The following is a 19,820-nucleotide window of genomic DNA, read 5'->3' on the forward strand; positions in this document are numbered from 1 at the left end:
CCTCTTTGTTACTTTTTAATAGGAACGTGAGTAATGGGAAAGGATGAAATCCCAGGAGACTCGCACTGGAAGATACGGAAACTATCTGGATAAAGCACAGGTGACTGGATGTCAGCGGGACCCACCACCTCACAGCAGTGAAATGGAGCAGCACCCTGGTGCTGCACATCCACCATCACCTACCAACCTCTCTCTCAGTCCCGACGTGACTATCTGCGGTGCTGGTCACCAGAGATACCTGCGAGACTGCCACAGTGGTTAAGGGGAAGCAGGTGTTAGTCCTCCTCTCCCCTGCCCTCCCAAACCGTTCACAAGTTATCTGGCTTGAAGTCATTTTTACAGCATTGGCTCTATAGCTCCCAGCATAAAGGACGGCATCAGATACCCGTGTACTCCCCCACCCCTATACCAAGATGAATTGGTACATCTTTTTCATCAAAAATTTCCAGATAACAACAGAAATTGTGATGTAGCCTAATGCATCAGAAGGCGGGCTGGCACACTACTTTCCTTCACCTTGCTCAGAAGAATTTCCCGTGTTTACTTGGGCCCAGTACGTGGCTCATCCTTCCTGAAACACCGGGTGTCATGAGATCTGCCTCAGCCAGCTCCCATCCTTCTCAAAGTTCAAACAAAGAGCCAGTGTTCACTGAAGCACATCATTTTATAGTTCACAGTAAGCATGCAAGTTGGTTTTCAGCCACTCCACCCAAATGAAGTACAGGGGTTTCCAGGTGTACAGCTTTTTTAGTGTTGGGGTTTTTTGGGGGGGTGCACAGTACATGTTATTTTGCATAACAAAGCAAACAGTTGTGTTTCACCTTTTTTTTCTGCAAAAACACGAGGGTTTGTGGGGTTTAGAGGCAAGCCTATCAATTGCCACACATTGGCTGGAAAGGATTTCGAATCACAGCAAACCTTTGATGAACCTGGATTGAATTTCGAGTTTGCAACAAAACCTGTGAGTTTCCAGTGGTTTCGGGTTCTGTTGCAATCATTATACAACATCTCTAATTACAAGCTGCCATGCAAAAAATAAAAACTAATAAAAAATAAGTTAAAAAATTTGCAGGAAATTTATTTAAACAGAATTTCCAGCACTGGTGCCTTTATCCGTTATTCCGAATGCTTTTTAGGGTCCTAAGCTCTGGAAGCGTACGGACCTCCGGTGCTTTCAGAGGCAGAGACCGAGGCCTTTATTCCATGCCATACCTGGAGTCTGGATCTGGCGAGAAGATCCTGCTTCACAACCCACGGGTGTTGGAATCGTACAGCTGCATACAGACCTGTCTGAAAGGTCAGTTATTTATTACATGTGGAAATGATAGCATTAACGGCAAAAGCGTTTATTGCAATTGCAATTCCGATCAATGAGACTTCACTGGCATTACGAGCCAGGCAAGTGTTGCCAAAGAGAGGGGAGCAAATGAAAAACACAAGCCCCGGCTCGAAGATACAGCCAGGCAGCTTGATGCACGGCGATAACGCAACGCTCGCCACCCGATCGCTAAGGCGTCTCTAACAGCAGGCACAGCCAGCAAATCCCACCCGGGGCGGCCGGACCCCTGCACGCAGCGCCCGGGACCCGCCGCCCCCCGGCCCTGCTCCCTGCCCCGACCTCCCCGTCCCGCCAGCTCAGCCGGCGCCTTCTCCCTTTCGCCCCTCTTCGCCTCCCCCTCCTCCTCCGGAGGCGGCAGGTTCCCCCCGGGCGGGGGTTGCGAGCGGGGGTCTCGCAGAGCCGCCGGTAGCGGCTCCCGGGCCGCGCCGCGCTGAGCCGGGCTGCGCCGCGCCGGAGGCAGCCGAGAAGCGGCGAGCCGTGGCAGGGAAAGGCGAGGCGAGCCGAGCCGCGCCGCGCCGAGGCAGGGAAAGCCGAGGCGAGCCGAGCCGCGCCGCGCCGAGGCAGGGAAAGCCGCGCCGAGCCGTGGCAAGGAAAGCCGCGCCGAGCCGTGGCAAGGAAAGCCGCGCCGAGCCGCGGCAGGGAAAGCCGGGCCGAGGCGAGGCGAGGCGAGGCGGTGCTGGCCCCCGCGCCTGCAGCAGGAGGCGCTGCCGGGCGCCGCTCCGCCCGCGCCGGGCTGCGGGCCGGAGTCCCACATTCCCCCTGCCAAGTGCCGGGGAGCGGGGGTTGGACGCGCTCGCTCGGCTCCTCCCTCCCTCCCCGCTCGCCCAGCAGCAAAGTAACTCCGGAGTACGAGGGGAGCCGGTGCCGCCGCCGCCGCCGCCGCGCCCGTCGCGCCGCAGACGGCTGCCCCAGCGGGCGGCCCCGGGGCCAGCGGGCGCCCCTCGGCGCGGGGGGTCTCCTGGCGAGGCGCCGGGGCGGGAGGGGCGGGCGAGGCGAGCTCCGCCCGCCGCCGCCGCCGCCGCCGCCAGCCGGGGCAGCCCCGGCCTCTTTCGGAAACTTCTCCGCAAGTCGGCATGGGCAGGGGGGCCGGCGCCGCCGCCTCGCTGCCGCTGCTGGCGGCGCTCGCCCTGCTGGCCGGCTGCTCGCCCGCCCTGCTCGGGGCGGCCCGGGCCCAGCTCTCCGCAGGTGAGTTGTCGCTCGGCGCCCAGGTGAGGGCGGGCGGCGCGGCGGGGTCGCGCCGCGCCCGGGGTGCCCGCCCTGGAAGGGGAGGGAAGGGGGAGAGGGGGTCGCTGCGGCGGCGGGTGGCACCACACCGGGACCCGGCTCCCGCTCCCGAGGAGCGGCGGTGGGGCTGCAGAGGGGCTACTCCCCCCTCACGCCCCCCCCTGCGCCGCTCTGTGGGAGGGGAGGTGCGACCCACGCGTGTCCGCAGGCTGCCGGCGCGGGGCTCGCAGGGGCGGGCAGGGCGCGGGCTCCGGGCGCCGCACAAATTCCCCTTCCTCCTCTTCTCTTCCTCCTCCTCCTCCTCCCCCCGCGGCCAGCCTCCCAGGTGGCGTCGGTGCCGGCGGCGGGGCCGGAGCTGCTGCCGCCCCTTCCCTCGCTCAAACTTTCCCGGCGTGTCCCCGCCCGGCGCGGGGGGCGCAGCCCTCGGGGCGCCCCGGCCGCTTCCCCGCCCGAGCTCCCCTCGCCCCGGGGCGTGGGGCGGGCAGGCACGGCCCGGGCTGCCGCCGGCTACCGGAATCCAATCTCCCCCTCTACCCCCCCTCCCGAAAAAAAAAAAAAAAAAAAAAAGAGTGGTGGGCGAGAAGGGGGAGGGAAGGCAGCATACGGGGACGGCGTCTGTTTTGTTTGAAAGCCGCGAATTTCTCGCCCTTTCTTTCCCCCCGCCCCACAGCCACGGGGTTTTGCAGAATAAAAGCCCGCGGGGCCGGGCGGTGGGAGCTGCGGCCGGTGCGGCGGTGCGTTGGTGGCCCCGGTGAGTTGGTGGCCCCGGGGAGCCTCGGGGCAGAGCCCGGGGCGGGGGCGGGCGGCCGCGCCGGGCGGGGGGGGGGGGGGGGCGCAGCACCTCCCGTGCTGTGCGGGGCGGTGCGGGGCGGTGCGGGCACTGGAGACCCGTGCGCCGGACCCCGGACCCCCTCCGCTGTAGTTTGTGAAGCGTCCTTCGTTTGCTTCTGGTGAAGCTGAAGCGTGAACGTGTTCTTCTTATTGTTTGCCGTGCGAAGTATTACGCGAGGGACTAGCTGAAGTAGACTTCAGGCTCTTTCTTTCTCTTTTTTTTTTTTTTTTTTTTTATTCAAATAGTACTTGCCATTGCCTCGGGTGCATCAGTTGGACAAGCATCTGAAGCCTTTATCATAGGATACTGATTTGAAAACTGCCATTAATAAAAGTATCTACACTCATGAGACTTGGAAACACAGTTGTCATAAGGACTGATGCGTAGTTAGGAGGCTTTTTTTTTTTTTTTTCCTTCCCTGGACCTCCTATAAATTAATTTTTAATTGAGACATTTGAGACGTGTCATCAATTAAGAAATGTGCTGAAGCAGTAAGAGAAATTGTGCTGGTCTGAACAGATTACATTGCTCCTATGTGGCTGCCTTTGGTGTGTATAATTTAATGTCTGCGTATCAGAATTGTAAGATTACGTAAGCGCCTACAAGCCTTTTACCAGGGGAAGGGAAGTGTACCATATATGCAGCTGGTATGTTGTAGGAATAACCTACAAAAGTAAAATATGTCCCAGCATAATATCTTTTCAGTCAAAACCATACTGAAATCAGACCAGTGATTTTTGCTTTACAGTAAAGTAAACTTGTCAAGCTAATGTTAACGCCAAAGGTAACTCTTACGTAAAGATCTTCTCATGAGCTTGTTCACTGGCTTAAGAAGAGTAGGAAGTTCTGATAACTTATATGCTCCGTGGTATTTTATGCTGAGAATGTGACACGCAGCCCTTTTTGGAAGTGCAAGTACAAGAAGCCAGGTTGGGACCGTGGGTTATGTGTTAGGTAAGCAGAGAAGGATGTTCAACATCCTTCTGACCAGAGTAGGTGAAGCTTGTCAAAGAGTTGAACAATTGTATCTAGGAAACATGAGATTATTATTTTTTTTTCTTTTGTATAGCATGTCAGCAGCTAGAGACTTTAGTTCTATTACCAAGCATCAAAAATACTGATAGGTTGCGCTGGTCAGAGGGTTATTAATTGCAGGCTTGCTCAGACTTTCTTGAAGGTTTGGAGAAGTAGATTTGTTAGTAGCTGGTGCTTTCAGTGTACTCAATTTAAGGTATAGTGCTTGGACTCTTGTTAAATATGTTTGATATCCACATATAGAGCTGTGCCCTACTGAACACTTACTTAGGGTTAGTCTTGGTTTGAAGGCTCTGAATTCAATAACTAGCACAAACTTTGTTTTTGTTCCTTATTCTAAACCAGTCCCTGAAGTGTGTGTGTGTGTCAGTTTTGTGTGTATGTTGATGAGACATCATCCTGGTGTCAGTGGATGCAGGACACAAAGGTTGGGGTTCATATGTCCGTTCCAGGGAGGGCCTCTCTGTAGCTTACAATGAGATGTGTCTGCATTTGGTGCACACAGGAGCATCTGTTTTCTTCATAGTCACCTCCTCTGTTTAACAGGAGTACTGTCTTTCAGGCATCTTCCTTTGACTGCCTTCCCCCCTCCTCACCTTAACATAATGGCCTGTGCTTTCCCATGTTAAACTGAATCTAACTCATTTTTGGCTTCCTTTTTATTAGTATTCTTATTGTCTGAATTGTAAGAATTTAAAACTGTTAATTTTTCTTTGCCATTAATGAAGCTATTAATTCAGTCTGGACCTTTCACAAATCTCTCTCTCATTGTAATTTGATTTTTATTTCCTTTTTATGATGCTTTCTACTACTCCTGAGTGTGAACGTTGGCCAGATCTAGAATTCTTCATAAAAATTTTTGATATGTTTATTAAGGGTCTAATCAAATGACAGAGTATGAATTTCTTGAAAGTTGGCCTTCTTCAGGAGCGTGTGTGCGACGGTTGTTATCTCTGTTCTTCCTCATAACATATTCCATGAAAGCAAATGAGAAGGCAAGAGGAGGAGCAGCAGCAAGTTAGGAAAAAGGAACAAGATACATCTTGTAGTTTGTTGCCGTCTTAAAAGTTGTGCTTGTATATCATCTCCAGCCCCTTTGCACATAGTTGAAACACTGTATATTTTGTATTTCCCCACAGATCTCAAATAAAAAAAAAAAAAACAACAACAAAAAAAACCAACCCAAAAACCAAAAACCCAAGCAGCTTCTCTCTGCGCCCCCCCCCCCCCCCCAGCCATAATCCACAGTGTAATGTTTCTGGTCTCTGTAGATTGTTTCTTTACACCGCTGCTTTCCATGACCCTTCAACTTGGGTGCGTGCCTGTCAGAATCTAGGCCAAAACGTTTTGGCAGCGCGTTCTCTGTTGAAGTCTAGCTATTCCTTATATAGCACCTCCTTTCATCTGCAACTCCTACAGTTCGATAAAGAACAAGTTCAGCTTGTTTGCACAACTTGATCACTTTAAACTTATATTTTTTGAATATTATTTTTAGCAATTTGCATGTTTTCAAATTTTGAAAAAAAACCAAAGGAAATATTTCAAATTTTTTTTTTTGAAGAACACTGCTGGCTTGTCAGCTAGGTGATGGAAATGCGCATTGCACTGCCTCCAATGGTGTCTTTGCAAGTGTGTGGTTTTTTTAATACTAAATGAAAGATACAAGGATAAAAATTCTAGAAACGCATCAGTTTACCTGAAGTTAAATATTTAAGTGTGGTATTTCAGACCATAGGCATAGTTAAGCATAAAAAAAGAGGACTGTATGTTTTACAAGTTCAAGTCCTTTATTAGAGTAGTTATTCCTCAGACTTCCTCATGCGAAGTAGTTACGGAGTCACAGATGAACAGACAAGAGTAAATATTTCTGTATTAATCTTTTTTTCCCCCTCTGATAAAATAGTTATAGTCTGTCTTTGGAAGAGAATCTAACTTAGAAATTTGATATCATAAAGTAGAAGATATTATTTGTTTTATAAGGATGTTGTAATTAAATATATTTACAGAGAAATATATGAAAATTGTAATGAGCATGTCTACATTTTTTAATTTGTAATCATGTAGTAGAAGAAATTAATGGCTTTTTGAAAATGTTTTAAAATAGTTTTAAGTAATTAAACTCAAATTAGCCCTTTGCTGTCAGAACAGCAAAAGTTGCTTCAGTCATATTTTATCCTTGAATGTGCTACAATTTGCATGTGATATACAAGAGACACTTGTGCAGGTAGGCGTGTATGTATAAGAGACTTCTCAGTAGCTTTTTTTTCCACCAAGCTGTTAAAATGTATTGACAAATTATATGGAAGACGAGTGGAACTAAAAGTGAAGTTATTTTCTCACTTTCACCCCCTCCTTCCCAAATGTGTTCCTTTCCTTTGTACATTCAGCTCGTTCCATGGCACTGTTGGTTCAGAGATCACTTGTCTATCTGTATTTTCAGATGCAATATTACAATTATAAAATGTATATACATTTTTGAAGTGGAACTTAACCGGTTCAGATGGGATTGAAAGCACCCAGAACACAGTGACCCCAGAAGTCTTTTTTTAGTCCCTTTTGTCTGAGAAATCATGGCACGGCTTGGTCAGTTTGGTAGGGATGTAAACAGTGCATCTTAAACCAGGTAGATGTCTTGCCTTACTTAAGATCTACTGAAGATCATTAAAAATAAAAATAAAAAAAAAAGGGGGGGGGAGGAGGTGGTAAGATATCTGCACAGGATCAGGGCAGAGGTCTGCCTAGCCTGGTATCCAGTCTCTGATGGTGGTCGCTCAAGGGAGAGGGATTTTAGCACGGTGAGTGACTTCCCCTGAGTACTGTCTGTCCACAGAGACCATGCGTTGGTATTTAATGTTGTAAGTGGATTCTTGTAACTGTGATTGTGCCTATTAACATCTTCAGCCTGTATTGCTTTTAGCGTTCGCCTCACTTTGTGACAAGGAATCTATATGTTGTGTGCAAAAAAAGCTACGGTCCTTTGTTTTTTGAAATTGCTAGTTGTATTTAGTATCTCCTAGCTCTTGTATTGAGGGGGTAATAATTTCTCCTAATTTACCTGTTTCATGCCACACAGGATTTTTCCACCCTCTCACAACTATTCCTTTTCTAGTCAGAAAATCCAGTTGTAGCCACTTGCTATGAAGGTACCATTCCATATCTTCTTTTCATCCTTTATCAGCCTTCTCTTTCTTTTCCAGCTCTACATTGCTCAGAGTATCCAAGGGACAGCTGCCTGATGGATTTATATAGTGCTTAATAATGATTTCTGTTCTGTTCCCTATCCATAGTGTGATTTTTTTTTTTTTTTTTTTTTTTCCCCCTGGCATTTGCTTTGCTTTTTTGACCGTTTGTCCCAGTCCTGGTTGTGAGCTGACACTTTATAATTTCCTTACTGAAGAGCTGAGATCTTGTGGTTAAATGATGGTCTGTGGGGTGGCTGTGTCAGTAGACAGCAGGACTCCTGGAAAGGGGAGAGTCCTTAACCAGCCCTTTTGGGGGAGGGAGAACTTTTAAGCAAGGCTCTTGAAGGACCTGTGGCTTCGTGTTGGATGTCTGGGAGAGTTAACCTGTTTACTGTTGTGGTTTGTCTCCTCTTTCTGAAATGCTGTTAATACAAGTGAGTTAAAAAGAGTTTATCCTCTTACATGTAAAGATTTGCAGTATCTGGATTAACATGCAGAGATCTGCAACACTGCTGTGTAGTTGCTTCTGGCTCTGGAGTCTTTATGATGTCTGTATATGACCTCTTTAGCTGGAAGACCTTTAGGTCATCTTACCTCTCAGGACTTGGATACCTCACTAAGTGTCAGCTTTGCTTTACATTAGCATCTGTTTCGGTGAAATCCCTACTCTTCCTTTTGCAACGCAGATCCTGTTGAATGTGTAATAGGAAGCTTCCAAAACTACTACTTTAGTCCTGATAACTGAGTCAGTCAGGACACGCCTCATGTTTTTATGTGCTGATGGGATCCCATCTGTCATAGTTGTTATTGTTATGGAAAGATGCCTTTGTAGCGCTGCTCCCAGAAGTATGCACTCAGATTTAGAGCTTCAGTTACAATCTGCCGATGCCATTAAGCTAATTTAAGGTGCTGCAGAGAGGGGCATTTCCATCACTTGAGTGTCTCCCAGGTCTTTCCCTGTGCTAGATCTGGCCACCGTGTGGCCTGTGGGTGAGTTGGTTTTGCTTTGTGTGAATCTTCTTGGAGGAAAGATGCGGCTTGGGATTAGTTTCCTTTTGCTCGGTGAGTTTAGCTGACTTGCAGATGTGTGGCCACATAAATTTGATGTATGGGAGGACGAGGGCTCGGTTTGCCAACAAGCTGTAATAGCCGCACAGCTTGTGTAAGGTGAACCTGTGCTGTTTTGAGTCCACGTTGGCTCTACGCTCTGCTCACTGTGCAGTGCTTCGTTCCCTGAGGAAATGCAAAGAGGAGGCAGGAGGGCACGGAGAGGGGTGGGAAGAGAGGCCTGGCCCTCCCCTCCCTCTGGAGCTGGAGGAGTTAGACTGGCTGAAGGTGGTTGAGGCTGTGTTCTGGATGGCTGCCTGCAAGCCGATGACACAGTGCTAGTAGTGTCTCTTTCCCTGACATGCATCTTTGAGTAAACTGGGCTTAAATATGTTCTTTCATTATAATAGATAGCTAAGGCATTTATTATATAAATGTATAAGCAAGAAGTGGCCTATTAATGGCACTTAGTAGCGAGCACGCGTGATGGCAAGCAGTAGAGGGCTTGGAGGAGATGACGCCTAGAAACCAGGCTAGAATTAGAGGATGTTGTGACACCCAGTTTGGGGTGCAGCAGGAACCGGTTTAAAGCCGGGTTCTGAGGTTTCACCTTTTTCCCTGTGTGATCTGTGTTTCCCCATTGTGTTGAGTGTTTAAATAGGATTGCCCATGAGGCACGTGCATGTGGGTAGAGGAGGAAAAATGGCCGTGGTTTCTAAAGGCCAGGGTGAGCCCGTTGAGGAGTGGTGAATAGCATCGGTGAGAATTTTGTAGCATCTGGCTGAACATAAGGTCCTGCTGGACCTAATTTTGTAGGTCAGAAAGGCCACTACCTCATGCTGCTTCCTGGTAAGCCTTGACTACAGGTGACTTTAAACAACCTGGTTTAAAACTATGCAAACTACCTGGTTTGAAGTCACCTATAGTGCATGCTTACCATGTAGTTTAAAGGCCCTTCCAGTCTACTCTTAATAGGAAACTATAGAGTTGAAAGTCATGTTTGCATTTTCTAGAAGTTTTATAAATATTAGAAGCTAACAGAAACATACTGAAATCTCTTCCTGAACAAGAGGTATTAGTATTTGTGTCAACTCAGTGCTGTGTTTAAACAAAGAAACAAACAAGCAAAAAAGCCCCATGCCGCCCCAGCCCTCAAAACACTGAATATGACAAAAGAATAGCTGTCTGTTGTAGGGTTTTTTTCCAAGTACATGCACGCATACCCTCAGACTTGAAAAGCCAATGTTGGTGGCATGTGAAACTATTTTAAATCTGTTTTTTCCTTCAGAATGTTGAGCTGCTCAATCACCATTAAAATTGTGGATGTAAGCTTAAAATTATCCACTATAAAGAATAATTACACATTTAAGGAGCTCCTTTTAGTTGACTTAATGTCTGATACATTTCTCTGCAAATAAGCTACATTTGTCTGTTGAAAGGTAAAAGCGAAGTATTGATCAGTGAGTTTGAAACAACAGAAGTGTTTAGGTTTGCTCTTTTGTTACTGAAATTTAATTTCCATAAAAGTTGAAGTTTTTAATTAACAAATCTCTACACGTATTTCAGTTAGGAACCATTTATTTGTTGATCTAACCAAATCTATTTTGTGATTGCTGTCGTGGCTGAACCTTTGCTTTGACAGCCTTTGCACTGTTTTATTTTAAACAGTCTAAAAATATTCAACAGGATCTAATATATTACCTAGTATGAAAATAATGAACTAATGGCACAGTGCTGCGTTTTGGTTTATTTGAAGGACTCCAGATGGAAAGTTCTGTGAAGTTGTTAATCAAGATAATTTCTGCTGTTGATAGATAAAGTGGTTGTAGAATTGAGGCTGCTGAATTGTGCCTCAACAGGGGCAACATGTCCTTAAAGCACTGGGTGGATGGTCAGGAATTTGAGTCAACGTATTTGTTGAAACAGCTGTAATATGTGCCATTCTGGGGTAAGAACATAACATAAGTGTATAGTAGCAAGACCCGCTATAGAGTAATAACATGACATAGAAATGATATGCTAATCTTTGGTTAAAAACATCTGAGTCCCCTTATAGAGGAGGGAGAGGTTCTGGTGACTGCCAAAAAGAAGAGTGGTGTCCCAAAAGTCACAGCGAACGTTACAGCAATGGGGCAGCCTTGTACTGATAACTTTGAATTGCTTTCTGAAGCAGAATAACCCATAATTGTAAACTGATTTTCCTGTAGGTTTGAAACTTGGGACTGCGTTAGGATCTTTTCCTGGCATAGCTGTATTTGCTAATAGGTTTGTGTGTTTGGTGTTTTTTTTTTTTTTTTTTTTTTCCCCAAATTACTCAATGGTAGGTGTGCAAAAAAAGAAAAGAACCTTTTGAGTGTGGATGAGGTCTAAAAAGAGATTCTTCGGTCTAATAGTCCAGAGGAAAAAAAAAATCAATGTTTTCCATAAGCATGAATTAACTGTAACATGTAAAAACTTGTTTTAAGCTAGAAGGTGCTGTGTATGGGCTTGTCAGGCATTTGTTCTTTTTAAGATCGTATGTATGTGGAATTGGCTGATATTTATGTTAATGCACCAAGTATATGCCTCAGTAAAAGACTTGAGAGACTTAATTTCTTGAAGATTGGTGCTGTGAAAAGATTAAGTTCTTTGCTCAGTACTATGGGTAATATGAGGTTATTTTTGTTAGCCAGTGTATGAAAGATTGGACCCTTCAGTTTGCCAGGAAGTCATTTACTTCTGCTACCATTTACTAAAAACATGTGATTATATTTATTAATTGAGTAGCACAAGAAGCCATTTCTCAACTACCATGTCATGAACTTAATTCTACTGACTTATGAGACACTGTTGTATACTTTAAAACCAAGTTCTGCTGCAATTAAATTATGGTATGCTCATTCTAATTATTACACACTGGTTACTCAATTTATTCTGAGGTGGAGTTGTATGCTTTCTTTTGTGTGTAAACACTTGTTCTGTAACAGTAAAAATGACTGATGAATATTAACCAGAAGAGAAAAATGTTATGAAGAACAATTGTGGCTGTAGTTCAAATGAATTCAAAACAGCTCAGAATGAAAATTTTGACTGGATAGCTGACTTCTTGAACTACTGTGGTGGGTTTTTTTGTTTTTGGGTTTTTTTTTTTTTTTTTTGTTATTTCCAAATAGAAGTTGTGTTTATTTGTGAATCCTATAGTGTGATTTAGGATACCTGTTGCTTTTTAAATGATTTAAGGATTTAACTAATAAAGAAAAAATGTATTGAAGCTCTGAAATTTTAGGCTGCTTTTGTCTTCTTTGCTACAGTGAAAAATTAAAATTATAAGATCTGGTGGAGACTTGCCCCATAGCTATTAATTAGAAAAATGCTCTGATTTGGTATTTTATCACTTTATTATATCTGTATCATCTCGGTGTGGTATTAGGCTGGAGTAAGATCAAAATGGGGAGTATCGGTTGTCTTGGTTCTCCTAGTGTTATCCTGTTTTCCTGTTCTTTGTAAATGTGAAAGCGCTTATCAGCCGTGAGAGCACTGAAGAAATGTGGCTGAGTTCATGACTTCATACAGCAGAGATAAGGTCTCAGTGCTGACTGCCGTCACCGTACTTAAAATGCTTTAAAGGGACAATTTGTTAAAACCTACTAATCTGAAATACCAAAAGCAGGTTTTTTTTATTTTGTTCAACTTCTGATTCATTTAATAAATGCTTTTTTTTAGATTTTTAGAAGATTTCTTAAGGTATCTCTCAAATTAGTATGCTGAAATCTGAGTATTGTATATGTTTTAAGTAGACAGTATACCAAAACATTGGTGTGTTAACTTTTCAGTGCTTTTCATCACATGTTTTACAGAGGAGATAATGGTGTTGGTATAAAATAATATTAAATAAATAAAAAAACCCAAACCAAACTCAGACCCACCCAAGTATCCCATAATCCCTTCCCCCGTCCCTGAAAATAGAAGTGGATTGTCATATTCCCACTATCCTTTTTATCTCCCCCCCGCCCCCAATTTCCTTGGCTTTCCTTGGTTTTTGCTGGAAGAGTTTTACGGCAACGTTACAGGGTTTAGTGCCATAATTGAAGGAAGGCAAGATATATGAGATTCCTTACTTCAAAAATGGTTAGTGAGTATCAACATCATTAGACTTTTCAGGAAATTTTTATATGCTCCTTTTTTTAACTACTTAGCTGTATCTGTCTTTGTTCATGTGACAGCGTTGTTTGGTACATTCAATGTTCAGTTTTTCAGGCTAGAAAATTTCCAGGGAAAGAGGCTTTCCTCTTTTTCACAACAGAGATGTAATAAAATGGTCTTTTCAGCCTTTTCCTTATTCAATTCAAAAAAGCCAAACATATTCTTTTTGCAATTAGTTTTTACTTGTAATCTGTCCTGACCCAACGTGTGAAAATACTAGAAATTGCAAACTAATTCCAGAGGCTTGCCAGCTCTTCAGCATATGAATAGTTTGTGTGTGTGGTCTTGTTTAGTGCAAAAGGTCTACTTATATTAAGTTTCTTGCATTTGTAAATCTCTGCGGGGTCGGCTTTCCTTTTCCTTGCTACCTTTTCTTTCAGATAGCATGATAAACTGTTAACAACCCCCACCTCCAAGAAAACCCTTCATCTCCTTGCTACATACATACATAAAGCTATAATGTACGTCCTATGTAAGTTTAAAATCAGGATAGACTATTTCCAGGTGGAAGGAAAATCTTTAGTGTGTAATGATTTAGATTTCTGAACCAGTTGAAACAAAGCTTGGTAATGAAAGGGAATATAATTTCCATGGTGTAAACAGACTAAATGCATGGGTGCAATGTCATAGAATGTAATGGTGATTTCTCTGAGGTGGCTGAAACCTGGCAGTGAGTTGTTGTTGTTCAAATAACTTTTTTTCTTTTCTTAATATTAACTTCTATTATTTTTAAAACAATTCTATTGGTAGTTACTGCATTTGGATGCTGTTAATAGCCAAGCTGATTAGCTTTTTTTTTTTTTTTTTTGATAAAGTTAGTTTAATGCTTTGATTCATCTTGCATAAGTGGCAAGGTGTTGCATTCTTAGGTGGTATGTTATTTTCAGCACTTTTTTTTTTTTTTTCCTTTCCTTTCCTTTGAAATCCCTGTATACTGATTTGGTTAAGTACTTCAGGGCAGGTTAACAGCTCCTTCTGAGTCATGTTGAAGGCATGAAGTGCTTCCAGGTCTGCAGTCCTTTCCAGGGATGAGCAAGTTCCTTGCCTGTTTGTGTATCCTGTGTCTGCACAGCAGCAGTTAACTACCAGGCTCAGTTTATACGTTGTTTTAAACATGTTGAAGTAGATATACTAAACAGCTTTTTTGGGGGTGGTGGTTGTTCCCTCTGGCTCACTTATCCGTATTTCTTTGAGTTTATACTCCAAATGTGCAATTCTTCTGGTGATTTATTGGTGTTTCTGTCCACTGTTGAACAAGGAGTTGCGTTAAGTGACCAGCATTTGGGAAGGGCAAGATTATGCTCTCGTTTAGAGAGACTGCACAGATGTTCTTTATGAGCGTTCAGAAGAGGGGAGACTGTACATTACGTTCAATTTGACAGAAACCATGTATTTGAAAATCTTTGGTCTGAGCTTTATGGGCTACATAATGAGACTGTGAACCTGAAAGAGTAGCATTTGTGATTAATAATGACATTTGCAGACCCTAAGAATACCGAAATGATCTGTTGGATGGCTTTGCATAGTGATAGTATCCAGATGCTAACTATAAACATCTCCCTCTGTTTGCTTAAGCATGGAAATGGGAATGAAAACAAGTATTAGATAGTTTGTGTTTCAGGGAAGGAATTTTGCCCATCCATCTCTTAAAACACCTAGTCTTCAGTTGTCACCTGAAAGCAACCTTAAGTAATTTATAGGTCAGTCTTATTCTGTGATGTTGAAGTTAAGAGAATTAGAAAAAAAAAATGTTTAATGGAAGTGAACGCGTTATTAAAAACCAACCAACCAAAAAAGACCCCTGCACTTGGATGTGAAGCATTTGCATCGTGAGCCTAAACCTAAAAAAAATGTTAAGCAACCAGGAACTGAAGAAAATGCTCAAATTTAATAAGTTGATATATTAGGCAGTCCCTAGAGGACACAGGAACAAGTGAATGAGGTTGGTAAATGTTTATATGTATAATCTCCCAAATAAAATAACAATTTGATTTACTTTTGAGGTACACTGATGTTGATTACCTAATAGATTATTTAGTAAGCAAAAGCAACCGTTCTTGTGTTTGTTGGAGGAAAAAAAATAGGTCCTGGGATCACAATTTTATAATAAAAAATGCCTTAAGCCATAAAGATCCCAAATCTTTCTGTGTTCTTCCACATTGCATCAGTTACTGTCTTGTGCTTAAGGAGTGAGTCCTGAGATGGTGGCAACCTTCAAACACAAGGTTTGAAGAAGAAAGTGTAATACTAAAAATTGGCAGGAGGGTCTGCAAATCCGTTGCAAAAGTCTTGAAGTTGGTGAGTTTATTCAGTAGTGTGCCATCAATGAGGAGGATGGCTTTATTCTCTCTAAGATGCAAAATGTGGACTGAGACTCAAAAGAAGTTAAGCCCATGCCAGTTGCTGCTCTTCAGCTTTTGGTACTTCAGGAATAACTCATGTTTTATCATCATCTTGTTACACTGGCAATTGTAGGTGTGTGGGCAGTAATAAGTAAAATTTCAAACCACTCTACTCATGCTGTATGTTGACTTTATTGCCAGATTAAACAGGACAGAAAAACAAACCAGCGTACTCGCCTGAGGGATGAGTACCTTCTTGCTTAAGACCTCACTTTCCAGGCTCCCAGCCACAAGTCAGGGGGTTTTATAACTTTCTTGATAATTCTCCAGTTTCTTCCTTGCTTCTGCTCAGCTTTTGTTTTATTGGTGTGGGTTTTTTTTAAATTCCCAGATGATGGTATCTTTATCTTCCAATTTACTATATTAAAAAGGCCTTGTCAAGGAGGAATCCAGGTAAAACTGGTTTCTGTTTACTTCCTAATCCTTTTCCGAGAAATTCTGCATCTGAGATGACTGTGTCTTGTTTGTGAGAGTATCCTTCCTGCCCTTCTTTTTCATTCTCTCTCACCTGCTTGTTTACTGTATCCCAACTATAGTAATCAAGCATCTGATTAAATTTACATTTCTTTGTGTAAGAATTAAGAAAGAGAATGGAGTACGTGGCCTCAGTATTTAATCAAAATGGGGCCTTCTTATGTAAAAGATTACTGTGGCTATGTTTAGGTCCAGAGAAGTTGGTATTTCCTTACACTTTTGAGGTTCAGAACCCAATTTAAAAAAATAAAAGAGGGTGATCAGACCTCAGAATTTCTCTCATCTTAGGGTAAGGGGAAGAAGTAGAGGAAGTGTAACAACATTAAGAACATTAGAGTTGCACATTTTGAAAATTTCTGTCTAAATAAGTTATAATTAAGAGGATTTGCCTTTAGCAGTATATAAGATAAACTACCAATGATTGTATCTTCTATGTAAACATTCAGTAATTGATGTATAGCTCATAAATGGAGCCAGTGGCTGCTTGAGGAATGTGTTTATACGTGGTAAAATATATAAATACTTCTAGGTTCCCTGGAGTATTTTTGGTTTCTTTCATATATGATTGATCAGATTATCTAAGACATAGTTTGTTCTCAGACACAGTTTATAGATTATGGCATGATGAAATGTTATAATAGCAGGAGATGAAGCGCATGGGAAAAGAAGTTATTCTTAATGAGGGACTGTAATCAGTGTTTGAAAACTGGCTAATGGATTAGAGAAGATAGTAGCCTAGCAGACAGACAGCCATAAGGACCATGTATGAAAATGCAAATACACGGTAAAATTAAATGAAGTCGAAGCTTGGATAAGTGTTCTGAAGTGTAATTCAGTTTGCTTTCCAAAAGGTTTTGAATGGAAGACTTGGAAAATCTGCTCACGTGGATAAGTAGGAAGGCTTCCTTTTTTAATTTAAGCTTTTAATTTGAATGGCTGTGAATAGAAACATGTTAAAAAAAATTTCCAAAGGCAAAGTAAGGTTATGCTTGGGTAGGGTTGTCTGCGCACTTAGCTGCACTGCCTTTTTACTCTTGAACTTTTATGAGCTGCTATGGCGAGAAGTTAGAAGGATCTTGGCAGTTTTGTCTGTGACACTAGTAAGTGTCAGGGCAATTCTGTTTTGCCGTGTCTTAGGAAGACTGTGGCTGTATCTACATTGGGAAGCAATTTGGTGCAATAGAGGCTGGTCACTGAACTGAAGTGTTACGAAAAGTGAGGCGCTTGGAACCATTGCATGTGGTGTAGCCAGGCAGGGTTACCTCAGATTAGATGGTCTATTCCTGTAGGCCAAATGTCTCTGCTGTGTTGCGTTCCTAGGGATCTCACGGTATGTAGTCTACTAACTCTGAACCAAGCTTCCCCGTGAAGTGTTGGGGCGCTTCAGACCTGGAGCCCCTGGTTTGCTCTTCTCTGAATGTGCTGGTGTAGTTCATGCATGCGAGAACTGAGCTGAAAAACAAACAAATGCTTGGTAAATGGAGGCAATCAGGGCATTCGCTTTTTCCCGCTGTTTTGAACCAAATTCCTGACACAGGTACAGCTTATTTAAAAAAAAAAAAAAAAAAAAAAATTAGAGGACATTAGAAAGGTTCCCTGCAAGACAGTATATAGAAATCAGTGGGACAAAAAAATTGAAGAGAAACATGCTCTGAAAGAGTGGTTATATTTTTGAAATAATGTCTCTTGCCTTTTTTACAAGCATGCATCTCTCTTTTGGATTTACCCATTTGGCCAGTAGGTTTTTCAAGTGGTGAGCAAATGGGAGATGAAGATGATGATTAGATGTTAATTTGGTGATGAGAAAGTGATTATGTTTTCAAGGCTGAGAAGCAAACCTTGCAGGGAAAATTGAAAGCTTGTTTAGGTAGTGAAATTAAATACCATATTTGTACAATGCTCTATATTCGGTGGGAAGAGCAAAGATAGGTCTCAAAATGTTTGAGGCCAGATACCATGGAGGCTAAAGATCTCTGGTTCTGTTTTGTTCATCTGAGATTCTGTTGCCCCTTATGAGACTAATATTTGAGAGACCTGGAATACTTTAGCCTCATGATGTTCCTGTGAGGTCTGTTTGTACTACACCCCTCATTTTGCAGGAGGACTGAATGCCCAGAGACTTGACTGTCAATCAGAAAGTCTATGATAAGGCATTATGCTTTAATTTCTTATTTTCTGACTTATATCCTAGTTCATTACTTAGCTGTGGGGTTATCCCATCCTGAAACAGGCAAGTGAAATTTTATATGAAGCAAGGCTGCACAAAAAACCCCGCTGAGAAAACTAGTCCTTAATAAGGCAAGCATTATCAGTATGTTTGCAAGCAGTGTTGATGGCAGTAACACCTATTAACAATAACACCAGTAACACCTTGACCTGGCAATAACACCAGTAACACCTACGATGATTTTGAGGGAAGTGGTTGGTGAAAGGGATGAAACCAGTAGTTTTCCTGTGACAATCTCTGAAAAGATGCAGAGAAGGGAGAGAGGAGACTTGTTGAGAAGAGCGAAGGAGAATATATTAAACTTGAAAGAGGAATATAAATCACAGGAAATTAGAATTAAAATAAGAATTGACCAGAAGAGGGGGAGCTGTGCACTGAGGCCAGCTGAGATGTCTGCCCCTATGGAGATTAATATCTCACTATGTGTGAAGACTCTGATCTGGAAATGAGATTAAAACAAGAATTGACCAGAATGGGGAGATGAACCATTGCACCTTCACAGAGGTGTCCACCCCCATGGAGATTAATATCACACAGAATAACGAAAATCTGATTGGGAAAGAAGATAAACATGCGTTCTCCATACCAAGGGGATGATCTTATAGCACTTGCATAGTAAATAGCCTTGACTTTCTTTCAGAGACTGATGCTCTGTTGTCAAATAGATTCTTCCAAGGCCGTTTGAACATTTTACTTTAGCAGACTTAGCAACAAAACTGCTATTGAACATTTTATTAATGTTGCAAAGCAAATTGTGGCAAGTTCACTCTTCTCGTATTTAATCCTCTTCCTTACACAGTAAATAATAAGCAGATCAGGTTTCTGCTTAAGCAATGGAGGATCAATGTTGTTATTGACATATCAAGCAGTTCTTTCTACCTCTGTCATTTCGATAGCTCCTGAAAGCACAGAGTTTCAGAAGTTGGATCTCCCTTGGGGAGGAGGGCAGTGCAAACTTTCCATAGTCTATGTTTATCTGTTAGAAAACTGTGTAATATATTTTTGTATTTAACACTTCAATGTTAAAACACAACCTTTTTTTAGAAAAAAGGTAGGTGTGTGCTTACGCTTAGTTTTCCTTAAACTTTATTCTGATTTATTAGGATGAATGTGTTCCTTTGACATTTTTCCTTAAATGCCTGCAGAAATTGACTTGGAGCCAGCTCTCACTCACAGTATTACTATTGTGGTTCATATTATGGGTGAACCAGGTTAGAAATACAGATCAGTTAAAAGACACTTTTTAAAATTCCAAACTCTAAAGATTAGTTGCCTCTTTTTCTTCAAGTTCTCCTAGTTCGTGTTTCACTGAAGAACTCAGGGAATTATTAGTATATCAAACTAGTGATCTCAAAGTACAATCCCAGATGGGATATATTTGGTTGCACACTGGGGAAATCTGATGATGGGGAAAAATTTTCAAATCCTCCCCTACCCCCGCAATTTCTAACTGCAAAACTTTCAGGTGTGTAGCTTTGCTTTTGCTAGAAGTCATGTGGATGTCAACTATCAAAGGTGTGCGTTTTACTAGGCACTCAGAAGAAGAGCATAATTGTAGTTGCTGTTGTAGTTACAATACCAACTCTACCACTTCTTGCTGTCTTTTCATTTTCAATGCCAATTTTTTAATGGAGGATGACCAGTGCTCCTAACTGTTTCTGATGGGGACTGTCTGTTGTCAAAATGGCATGATTTACAAAGTGAGTTGTGCTGTCTCTTTATTCTACTATGGTAGTCATGACACATGGTGTGTTATTGGAAGCCAGAATAGTTTGGGGTTAACAATTTAATTTTTAATGGAGTCATGAAGGGCATCTGCACCCAGAACTTCAGTGCTTGGGCCAGTCTCAGCAGGAGGAATACCTGTGCCTGGGTG

The 19,820-nt window shown here is 42.7% G+C and overlaps 1 protein-coding gene across 2 annotated transcripts in view; it reads left to right on the forward strand.

Annotated features, from left to right (window-relative positions):
* Window positions 1–2,412: 2,412 nt before the first annotated feature.
* Window positions 2,413–19,820, forward strand: part of PTPRK (protein tyrosine phosphatase receptor type K) — a gene marked incomplete at both ends in the record, with an annotated part of 415,598 nt that continues 398,190 nt past the window's right edge. For both annotated transcript variants that reach the window (XM_082305949.1, XM_082305950.1), the window contains one exon: window positions 2,413–2,524. In XM_082305949.1, the coding sequence (XP_082162075.1) occupies window positions 2,413–2,524 (112 nt within the window). The remainder of the gene's footprint in view (window positions 2,525–19,820) is intronic.

This window comes from Platalea leucorodia (genome assembly GCF_965183815.1).
Source record: "Platalea leucorodia genome assembly, chromosome: 3".
Classification (NCBI taxonomy): Eukaryota; Metazoa; Chordata; class Aves; order Pelecaniformes; family Threskiornithidae; genus Platalea; species Platalea leucorodia.